Source organism: Lissotriton helveticus, chromosome 10 (assembly GCF_964261635.1).
Source record: "Lissotriton helveticus chromosome 10, aLisHel1.1, whole genome shotgun sequence".
NCBI lineage: Eukaryota > Metazoa > Chordata > Amphibia > Caudata > Salamandridae > Lissotriton > Lissotriton helveticus.
This window is the reverse complement of record NC_136071.1, coordinates 973,205,421-973,217,608: the sequence shown is the minus strand read 5'-3', so window position 1 is coordinate 973,217,608 and position 12,188 is coordinate 973,205,421. Positions and strand designations below refer to the sequence as shown.

At 41.8% G+C, this 12,188-nt stretch overlaps 1 protein-coding gene and 1 pseudogene across 1 annotated transcript in view; one reads left to right on the top strand and one right to left on the bottom strand.

The window, feature by feature from the left end:
- KRIT1 (KRIT1 ankyrin repeat containing) overlaps positions 1–12,188 on the top strand; it is a 333,886-nt gene that overhangs the window by 107,940 nt on the left and 213,758 nt on the right. Inside the window, exons 8-9 of the mRNA XM_078663641.1 lie at positions 7,021–7,164; positions 10,687–10,843. Of these exons, the coding sequence (XP_078519767.1) occupies positions 7,021–7,164; positions 10,687–10,843 (301 nt within the window). The remainder of the gene's footprint in view (positions 1–7,020; positions 7,165–10,686; positions 10,844–12,188) is intronic.
- LOC144785277 (acetyl-CoA acetyltransferase A, mitochondrial pseudogene) lies at positions 2,701–3,457 on the bottom strand (annotated as a pseudogene).

Sequence of the window (12,188 nt, the reverse complement as noted above, 5' to 3'; positions counted from 1 at the left end):
TTATGGAGGGAACTCATCTTTTTTCTCACTTTTCCCACCCAGCACTATATTTCCTCCAGAACTGAAAGTTCCCTTTTAGCCTTCAGATAGCACAAGGTCTATTGGTTGCCCATTGCTAACTATTAGTTCACTTTCCTTGTCACTCTCCTTTATCTACTTCTTATTGGTGACCACAGCTGGGTAATCTTATGTTAGTCCTTCCCATGGGGCATTCCCTCTTTATCGTTGCTTTGATTGGCTGACATCTCTGTTAACATTGCTTGACTGCACAACTTTTTTGACTTCTATCTTCCTGTGTATAGAGGGCAATTGAACCTTAAAGAAGCATTACAGTGGTGGCCATTAATGCAGTAATATGACAAAATCAAATAATATAGCACACGCCACCAACTAAATTGCAGCTAGGCACTGATGGTAGGTGTTGCTGTTTAGTTCAAGGACAGTCATCTCACCCACTGAATTTGCCGCCTGTGATCCGCAACCCACACATTTCTACACCAGGTGCCCAACCCTTATTTTCTTCGTTATTACAGTTTTTCGGACTGGACTTTTCCCAGGGTTGAACAACATCAAAACAGCCGAAAATGCTGCCATCAGCTATGGACCCGCCAGATAGTCTTGGGGAATCATGAACTTGGGCCAAATTACCATAGGAGAGGCCCGATGGCTAGTAAAATTTCACTTCTCCTAAGGTGGCAGAAAGTTCCAGCACAATATCCATAATTGACCCTCTGGGCATGTGTAGCCTGCTGAGCAGTAACCCCTGTATACAGTCGTACTTTCCACGGCTTTCATGTTAGCCACAGCGGGTGCTTTAACCTCCTGACATATATATGCAGGAAGAGAAGCTGCAGTCTGATGGTTACATCTTCAGGCATGGAACCAAGAAAATACAATCTATTCCTTGCTTCCTCATTTTTACCTAAATGTATGCCTAACCACTGACAGGTCACTGTTTCTGTGGACCCCCTCTCACAAATCTGTTAGCATTGCAGATGCTTAGAGGCAGGTTTACACCCCCCACTTTGAGAGGCTGCATAAAAATACATGCATGCTTGTATTTTGTTTCCAAATGACTTAGATATGTACAGTATGAATTATGAGGACTGACTGATAAAATTGTTAATTCCACCTTCATGGAGGTTGCAGTGTGTATACTGTCTACCAGGCCTACTGTCCTTTATTTCTGACATAGGTAGGCTGTTTCCCGGCTCTCTGGTGCAGTTAGTTTGTTTATGTGAGTCGAGAATCCTCTGTCTGACTTTTCGTTTCCATTTGGTTCCAGATACAAATGGTGGCGCTCGCACCTGAATGGCCAACAAAACAGCATTCTGATGATATCTTTTTCAGCAGGAGTAAAAATTCTTCTTCGTTCTCTTTCCCCTTCTAAAAACAGCCCAAGTGACCCAAGCTATTAGCTTGTCATTCAAAATTGTTATAAAGGTGTTTAAAGACAAGTTAACACAACAGGACGTATACACTGACTTATACACACTAAGACACTGACAGACATACAAAGATACACGGTGACACACTTGCACACACACACTCTCTTTCTCTCCTATATATATATATATATATCTCTCTCTCTCTCTCTCTCTCTCTCTTCTCTCTCTCTCTCTTCTCTCTCTTCTCTCTCTTCTCTCTCTTCTCTCTCTTCTCTCTCTTCTCTCTCTTCTCTCTCTTCTCTCTCTTCTCGCTCTTCTCGCTCTTCTCTCTCTTCTCTCTTCTCTCTCTCTCTTCTCTCCCCCCCCCCCCGCACAGACCCTCAGATGCTTACAATCATTCAGAGACTTGGAGAGATGCAGAGATATACAGGCAAAGAAAGATGCAGACATACAGTAAACAGGCACACGGTGCCACACACTTCACTAATAAGCACAATAGATTAACACATAATAGACACACACTCTTGCAGACAAAGGCATCTGCTATCAATCACACAAACAGATGCCTAGAGACAAAGGCATACAACAACATACATACAGGCACGCAAACGCAACACAATCTGGAACACATAGGAGGCTCGACGAGGAAACTGATATACAAATGCTGTAATACAGTTGAACACACCGTCACACACAGACCACTTACACTCCAACTCCTACATACAGGCCCATGCACAGACTCATACAGTCAGACACATGCACTCACTCTTGAACGCACAGACACATAGCTTTATATGGACAGAGAGACCAGTAAAACCCAGACACACACACAGCCGCAGCGACAGGGACACGTGGACATACTCACAGGCATATGGAGACCAACACGTACATATATATAAACACCTACACACACAAATGCAGACAGATACAAGCACATACAGACACACTTTAGACATAGAGATAGCAAGATTGATACATTCACACCCCTTTATAAATATGAATAAAAATAAGCAGACAAAGACACATAAATAAACCGGTATGCACAGGCACACAAATGGAAAACAAACACATCTAGATAGCGTATGCTTTATTGCCATTTGCAATATTTAAAGGGATTGTACAGAAATCAGTGCATACATCCCAAATGTCAGTCTTGAAGCACTTATGTGATGAACGAAAACACAGATATGTCCCCTTAGTGTGCAATATCGTAGCTAGCTGACAGGGTATCGCTACCTCCAACATTTACTGCCCAATAAAGTTAGAGTGTAGTAGAATCTTCTATTCTTGTTGTGCTGATCACGGTGTTGGTTCAAGAGTGTGTTAGAATCAATTTCCACAAATCGTGTAAGTCTATACCTTTTCTTTCAGTATTGCTGAAGCTCCACTTCCCCCATTGCTCATGGGCCACGTGAGTGACAATTCTTGCACCAGACATTCACGTTGGATGGCCCGATTATACTGCCCCTCCATTCACATTAACTTTGCCTGGATCGATCCCCATCATTTTGATGTTGGCTAAAATAGCAACACTGAAGGCTTTGTTAATTTCCCACACTGAAATGTTTTCTTTTTTTAAGGCCTGCATAGTTCTAATCTATAGGGTCAGCAGCTTTGCCAGCAAACCCTCGGATTCTTGCCAGTGGTGTCATATTGAGCTTCTTGGCAGCATCGACGGTCATAAGTTGGCAGTAGTTACAATTCCACGCTCTTTTTAAAAAAGTCTTTGGCTATTGCAATTTACTTAAATTAACTAGTTTCTACTCTTCATATTCTTGCACAAGTAAGTCTGGTTTACCCTTATGTGATACTGTAACGGTGACAACTTCATTGTAAGAGTTTTTGATTTCTGCATTGTTTCTCTCTTGTAATGTATAACTTATTAGCAGTATTCTCAGGAAATAGTTACCCATGTGAATATTATTGCAGGCATCAGTCAGCCCATATTTCACGATCAAATCTTGTAGCTTTTATTCCTGCGTATGGTGTGGCCCTCTGCTCATTGCATATGGAGCATTAAACATGTTCTCTATTGCTCCCGCAAGCATGTTCTGCTGATGGCCACACATCTAACTTTGAGCACATCCTTTTTTTAAAAATTTTAAATAATTATTTTTATTAAAAATGTTCACATTTTCAGCATACAACCAGAACAATGCCTATACACCATGGGTAGTTGTTTGCAAATCTTACATTATCCAGTACCCATCTGTAAAGAAAGCACAGATGAATTGTACAACAGAGGCTAAAAGGAGTCTCATGACAGCGCCTGCATAGATGGCGTCAGATGCACATCCTTTGTTGATGGTTGTGGGTGAAGCGGAGGAGGGGAAACTCGCACCCAATGAGGCTTGTCTTGTAGTCGCCTGCCCTTCCCCTACCTATAGAACACTTCTTTAACTTCTTCTTTTGCAATGACTACAGTTTCATTTGCTACTTTAATCACAGTAGAGAAAAGTTGAGTCAGTTGCAGAGAGGAAACACTTCCTTGAAAAGATCCTATTGGTGTGTGTATGGTACTTATTATGACTACTTCATTACAAGTGCGTGGTGCTTCATAGCCTATGTGAAAATATTTCAGACCCGGCAATGCTGGCCTCGGCTTCGGAGGGTGGTCATACTGACTTCCGGTGGGTGTGCATTACATCCCTGATAGTCAGTCTCATGGAGTAAAACCCAGCTAAAATCAAGACAAGAAAGCACTCAAGCCTACAACGACACTAATTTACAATCTTAAATACACATCGGCAGCAAAGGTAAAAAGCATTGGCAAAGCCATTAGGTTTGCGTTGGCAGCCAAAAGGCGAGACCTATTGGATTTACCAATGCTTGTTCCTTTTTTCAGGGGTTCCAACTTACTTCATCTGCTACTGCTCCCTTCTCCTCTTCTGAAAAAGAGGCAAAGATGGTGAGGTTTGGGTTCTTTTTCCTCTAGATTACCACCCCTTGCCCCACCATCCACACCCTCACCAAGCCCTCTCTCCTCTATGTTATTGCTCCTCTGACACCATAAGACCTCTTTTGCAGTTAGAAACTTGAAGTACTTTTTGGTTCCAACTATGGCATTAAATCTTTTATATGGGCTGTTTATTTTTTTAGTGTTATGTATAGCGCGAACATGACCCGTGAGGATATCCGATCGCTTTACAGCAATAGTAAATATTTGCATTAATTACAAGAATTAACAAAAACAAGTTAGATACAAAAAGGATCATGCAAACATGAGAGAAGAGTCGGTAATCCCGTTCGAGTTCGAATACGAGATAAGGCAAGTCGCGGAGAGAGATTAGGGTAGGAATTTACCCATTAGGAAGGTCTTCACTTCCTTTTTGAAACTTGATAGGGCAGGTATTCTTGTGATGTAAGGTGGCAGTGAGTTTCAGATTCGGGGGGCAGCCCCAGAGAAAGCTCTGCTTCTTTCAACACAAAATCCCTGGCACACCAAGAGTGTTTGTCTCCTCCGGAGATCACAATTGTTTGAGCAAGGTACGCAGGAGACTTGGAGTGTACAGCTTTATGAGTGATACAGACCAATTTGAGTTGGATTCTAGCTTCGTACGGTATCCAGTTCAGCGCCTTTAGGTGCAGCGAGATATGATCACATTTTGGAGCCAGTTAGGAGTCTTGCAGCTGCGATGAGAGAGGTTTTTAGGGGAGCTGTAGAGATCTTTGGTTGGCCAGATAAGGTTGAGCATCCGTATTCGATCCTAGAGCTAACTAGGGCCTGAACTGCCATTTTTAGGTCCGAAGTGTCTAGGAAAGGTTTGAGATTTCTCAGATATCTGAGGTGAAACCTGGTATTTTTGGCCAGAGTGGTCATGTGGGCTTGCATGTTCAGGGTTTTGTTCAATGTGATACCTAATGATTTGGCTGAGTCCACTATGGTAGGGGTGTAGTTCAGCGCGGTGATCGAGTTAGTCTATTCAAGTATGTCAGGGGAGCTTTTCGGAGGGGGATTAGCAAGAACTCGGTTTGCTGTGCAGAGTTTGAGCTGGTTGCTGGCAAGCCAGTGAACAATCTGTTTCAGAGCATCATTCATTATACGGACCTCCTCTAGAGAAGAGATTTTGATGTAGACCTGGGTGTCGTCAGCGTACATGTGGAAAGATAAGTTGGCGTTGCGAAGGATTTCAGCTAGTGGTTCGAGATAGAGGTTAAAGAGAGTTGGGGAGAGAGTTGACCCTAGGGGGATGCCATTCATAATCGGGGAAGGGGAGGATAGAGTGTGATTAAGTAGGAATCTCTGGGAGTGATTCTGTAGGAAGGATTTGAACCACTTGAGAACGGTTCCCCCTAAGCCCATTCTGAGTTCCAGACGTTCTAGAAGCTTTTCATGGTTGACTCTGTCGAACGCCGAGGAAAGATCCAACAGAAATAGGAGACATGTTTTGCCTTGGTGTAGGGCTTGAAGGGCATCTACTATGTGGAGAATAGTAGTTTCAGTGCTGTGGGCTGGTCTGAAACCAGATTGGCACTCATCTAGCAAGTTGAAAGTGGCGATGTGTAGGCTAAGTTGTTGTTGCACGCATTTCTCAAGTAGTTTCGCAAGTAGTGGAATGTTAGATATGGGTCTGAAACTGTCTGGTTCAGCGGGGTTTAGCGAGGGTTTTTTTTTAGAATAGGGATGACTTATCACGGTTTTAACGAGTCTGGTATAGACCCTTGCATTAGGGAAGCATTGATTATTGCAGTCCAGATGGGTATGATGAGATGATTGGCTGCAGATAAACAGTTGGATGGAAGTGGTTGTTCCGTTTGATAGATGATAGAATTTTTGCTATGCTATGCTCATCATAAACGTTGATGGTGATCCAGGGTGCTTGGTTTTTGCATAACGTCAGTGGGGAGTGTGTAGGGCCATTTTGAAGAGTCCCCGCGTGCTGTGGGAGGACGGTAGCGGCAGAGAACAACTCATTATCAAGGCACTTGATTTTAGCTGAGAAGAAGGAGGAGAACTCATCAGAGCTTATTAGGAATTTGGTTATTTCTTCAGAGGTTTTAGCCATTTTATTTGATTTTTGTTGTATCAATTGAAAGAGCTTGTGAGGTCTGTTCTTAGCGTTTTCAAGTTATGTTCTGAAGAATTCTTTTTTTGAACTGCGAATGCTCTTATTGTATGCATTTCTGCTCTTTCTAAGAAGTTTTAGTTTAAACTGTTTGATTCCATTTGTTAAATAACATAAATGTCTGCTAACAGGTCATCTCTGAAATACACGACCTTCCGATTTCATCTAAATCTACAAACGTTGAACCTAAAAAGACCAAGCCAAAAATCTCAGCCTTTCTCATTGATTCACCTCTGGATCTGTAAATATGAAGATATTGTATGTAATGTCTGTCTGAGTCTTAGTGTTTCAAGTGAAATCTTGTTTTCTCACGCGTTTCTGTCTCTATGCACCCCCTAATAACGTCACTGCACACCCCTTAACTACACTTATGTAAACACCCCAACTGTAAAAAGTTGTTATGCACCATGTTGCTGCCATATACAGCAAATGCAAAAATAAAAAGTGGAACAAGTTATATGATCATTAAGAGTTATAAGGAGTATAAACACGTTATATTAAATATTACAGCATTCAGACACTGGGCAGCAAAGTTAATTTCTGCTTGTTTTTAATCTTCTCGTTAGAGAGCGTCAGTGGGTGGATGATTTCCCTCTTCATCGAAGTGCCTGTGAAGGAGACGTGGAGCTGCTAGGTCGCCTTCTGGATGAGAACCTTTCAGTCAACCAGCTCGACAGTGATCACTGGGCTCCTATCCATTATGCATGCTGGTGAGCAATTTGTTGAATCCTCTACAATACAGCAAGGGTCTCACTTTACCTCATCTTTTGTTTAAAAATTCCCAAGTTCTTAGTGGACGGTTTTCAAGGACAGATCTAACCCATAGGTCTTACAAATAACTTATTTTATGTCAAGACAACCGTTCCTCATTCTCTTAGACCTCAAAACACCAAACATCAACTGCATACAGTGTAGTTGACTAAGATTTTGCACTGAATTACATCAGAGAGGCCATAACTGCAGCAGCCCTCCTACTCCTGTCAGTGAAGAGAAGGGTGGCATTGCACCTTCGCCACCTCCTGTGCCAGTGAAAGCAAAGCTGAAAGTCTCAGCTGCGGGAAACTGAAGGAGCCTGTTGCATGAAGGGATCCACTTTAAGTATTAATTTTGTTTACATGGCACATGCTACAGATCCTAATTTATTTCTTATAGTCACTTTTAAGGGACAACAGGCTGAGTCTGTGCAAGGAAGCAATAATAAATTGCCCTCCAATTGTAATAAAGGACACATTTTCAAGACGTTCCATGCCGTAGGCATAGGTGTTTGAAATTACAACAATTTTACCTTGCATTTATTGAGATATATAACAAGGGAGGGAGTGAAAAGCATCCCTTTCCATTCATTATTTGCGATCATGTCACCAACAGTATATTTTTCTGAAAGAGTTGGAGGTTGTGTGTATGAGATTATTAATCAGTGGATTTTAGGTTTACTCTGAAGAGGATGTCTGGGGAGTTGCAGGTGTGCAAAGTATAGCAGTTTTAGAGGCGAGAAGGCTATGTTAATGGAGCGTGTGGGCCCCTGCTATTGCACCTTGTTCTGGAACCACTAGGGGATTTGTTAAGGCTGAACTGCACAGGAAGGTTTGTCAGTAAAATTTGATTTTTACTTGAAGGAACTTCCAAAGCACTTGTATGTGAGGCATAGAATCTTGATGGAGATTCTGACCTACACACAGAACAGTTAGCAGGCTGTGCACAGCAGTACATTTTGTCTGAAAATGAAGCACCTTCTGCGTTTTAAACTTTTTATCTTGTTTTTAGGGAGGCCGAACTAGAGCGCATTGTCCAGATTACAACTTTACATTCAGCACCTACTACCACAGAGTAGTGTTCCAGTGGTTTTGAAGGGCAGGAGGTTTATTTTGCCTTATAATGGTATCATTAACAGTCCTCTTTACTGATGACACCAAGTTCTTTGGACCTTGATGCCAAAGTTCCTCACCGTTCTTTTGATGAAGACAGTTTCACCTAAGAAGGCATATGAATGCAAGTTCTGCTTCCATTGATGACACTAGAAATCCCTTGATGGAAAGGAAACCCATATTGACAGGAGCCCATGTATACTTCTGTTTGTTAACTATGGCTTTCATTGAGAATTGTGAACAGCCATATCACAGTCTGGTAATTCACCTCTGTGATGTAACTACAGTGCAGAATAAAGAGTGTTTCGCACAGTTGTTGCTTTACCAGGAGACATACTCCCTACCCCTTTGTTCCCCGGTTTTTTGAGACCCGAGTGAGGTGCAGGAATGCTGGTTTCCGGTTGCCCCAGCCTTTCCCCTGCCTCTGCTGGGTCTCCATGGATTCAAGCATGGCAGGAAAACGTTGTTGGCACTCAGCCCCCTTTCAGTTGTGGGTTTATGGAGACCAGTGCTGAAAGGACATTGAAATCTTCGCAGAAACAGCTCTCACAGAGCCTCTCAGAACAACTCCAGCTCTCTACTCTTTGGAGAGCAGAGAGCGCGGGTATAGCAGCGGGTAGAATGGATGGCGCTAAGGGTGGTGAGGGTCTGTGATTGTAGGCTAGGTATTTTAGTCTTTATATTTGGGTGGAGCAGAGGGGAGGAGTCAAAAAGAGAATGGTGACGGTAGCTGACAACAAGCCCAATAAAATATGAATATTTTTATTTTGGGACAGAAAAGCAGGGCTTGTAATGCATCGCTCCCTTAGTATTCCTTTGCCCCTGCATTTCAGTTGAAAGTGTTTCGAAAGATTTTTGGGGACCTGGGACATACATTATATAAAATTATATATTGATAAGTAGTGTATAACGCGATATTCCTTGCCTCAGGGTCTGAGTGACATGTTAGACAGCACAAGCTTGGTACTCTTTGTATATTTGATAGACCCCAAGACACCTTGATGAAAACATGCCAGTTATTCATAGGACCCATCTATTATTCTGTACGTTACATATTGCTTTCTTACAGGTTTAAGTACTACAGCGAACATTTCAAAGTTCAATTAGTCGCTGCTGTAATGTAATAGCTATAGAAAAACCATATATTTTGTAGAAAAAGCTCTGTAACCCGGGTCTGTTTTTCTTCATGCTTATAACAAAACTATGTAGCTCTTTAAAGAAAAGTAAATAAAAAATAAAAAAATGGGACATAAAATCAAGATCAAATAAATGCCCCGATGCAACAGAAACGCGGAACCCGGAGATATTTCAGGTAAAACAAAACTGATTTTAAGCTACAGACAAACGAAAGAAAAGTAATTATAAAAAGTCATTAAAAAGTGAGGAATTTACTACTGAAAAGTTGCAATTTATGATAAAAACATCTTACTTGATGTACAAAGTTGTACTATTCTGTTTTTTTACGTTTTAAAGTTTTAGGGCCAGATGTAGGAAGCATAATTCTGGTCGGTAACGGCCGAAATTACTGAATTTCGGCCGTTACCGACCGGAATTAGGCTTTTCATATGTAGGTGGCTCCATTTCAGATTCGGTAATTTACCGAATCAGTATTTAAGAATTCGGTAAATTACCGATCCTTAAAAATACCGAATCAGTAAATTACCGAATCTGAAATGTAGGGAGCTTTTCCCATTTTAGGATTCGTTATTTACCACCAACTAGAAGTTGGTGGTAAATAATGAAAACCTTCGAAAAAGCATTTTTTTTGCTTTTCCAACAGTGCCATGTATGTCTGCAACATGTGCACCCATACACATTTGAGGGGTGCAACAGGGTGTCAAACTGACACCCTGCCACCCTTCAATGTTTCCCCCATTTACCGAATCGGTATTTACCGATTCGGTAATTGACATTCATTCCTATGGGCCTCCAGCCCCATAGGAATGAATGGCAATTATCGAATCGGTAAATACCGATTCGGTAATTACCGAAACTTACCGATTCGGTAATTTTTTAAGAAACATTACCTACATCCCATTTGCCTGTTCTTAAATACCGAATCGGTATGATTCGGTATTTAAGAATCGGTAATCTGGGATTACCTACATCGGGCCCATAGAAGGTTAAGAGTTGTTTATAATGACCTTGTATGGGACCCTTGCACAACACAAAAGTTTAGACTATTTCAAAGCCAACCAGATAAGAAAAGTCGATTCTAGCGAGGGATACCATGTTGAACCACTGTTAAATGAAACTGACATTTGACCATGCATGCAGGAATATTTTACAAAAACAGAAATGGGATAAACTTATATTTGCAATATGTCGTTTCACGTGCAACTATTTTGGATGCTCCCAATTGTGTAGGTATGGAAAAGTTGAAGCCACTCGAATGCTACTGGAAAAAGGGAAATGCAATCCAAACCTTTTGAATGGGCAGCTGAGTTCTCCCCTCCATTTTGCTGCTGGAGGTGGACATGCTGATATCGTGCAGATTCTCCTAAACCATCCTGAGACAGACCGGGTAAGATTGTCATTTTGCTGTCAGTGTGGAACATTGTTTAAATAATTATGTGGCCAACATCCTTTTCTGGAAAGCCCTGTAACCAGAATTGCTCTGTACATCAGTAACCATCAAAGTAGCTAAAACAGTGACATTCTGTTAACTTGTAGTGGTTAAGCCTCATATTTGTTTTAACCTGTTGCATGTGTCAGAAGGCCCCCGGCCGTCCGGCATCACGGTGAGCGTGTGCGTCGAATGTCCGGGGGCCGTCTAATTTGCGCACACGTGGAATTCGCCCGCAAGGCAGGGGAATTCCAGCCGCGCCCAAAGGGTTAAAACAAATATATTCCTGATGGTCAAGCTCAGTGGTTCTTAACCTTTTAACTAATGTGGACCCCTACTTAATCATTACTGACATACAGGGATCCTCATTTCATCATTATTGGTGTTTGGGGACAGCCCAGCCTAAGCAATTTCGATAATTTGAATTGCAAAACAAAACACAAAAATACATAAACAAGCATTTATCAAATAATCACACAAATTGGGACATTATTATGAATTCACTAACAAATATAAAAAATATATATTTTTTAAATTTCAATGGGAAGGTTGGAGCTTTTATGAAATCCAGCATGGCCGCCCATTGTCCATACTACATTCTGTGTGATGCATTTGCACTTCTCCCATGAATCAATCGGAAGAAACCTGCAGGAAGCTGGCTTTTTATATCATGTATCAAAATGAGCTATATTTTGCAAAGAGTTCAAGGGCTCCCTTAGAAGTGGACAGGGGCTTGCTCTAGCAATCCCAAGGTGCTTTTCTGGGGGATATCGTGGTCGAGCAGCCTTAGACTTGTCAGAGGAGAGTGTTAGACATTCAAAAATACACACAATAGTCAATAAATAATACACATGACTCAATTAGGAGATCCACACCAATTTATAAAAATAACACATATCTTTATATATAGTTAGACACCATTGTCAATATGATCAGTTAAGTACTTTTTGGAAGAGAAATCCTTTTGTATTTAAAAAGGCGTAATTTTCAAAGGCTACAATGTTACCCTAAGGGAGGAAAAGATCATGTGATATACCTGTTGTTTGCAGCGGCTTACAGAACCAGTCTCCTGGATTAAAGGTGAGTAAGAGGCAAGGTCCAAGGCAGCACCAGCAGGTTAGCTCCTGCGGCACTAGGCTGGCCGGGTGCAAACATCGTCTTGTGCAAATGCAATCCAATGGGGATCGGTCCAGTCAGAAAGAGGCTGCAGGGAGGGACTGAGAGGTCAGTCCACTGAAACCAACGAGCGGCTTCGGGTCTTGCGATGTTGTGGGGCATGGGGACATCTTTGGTCCCCCTCTCC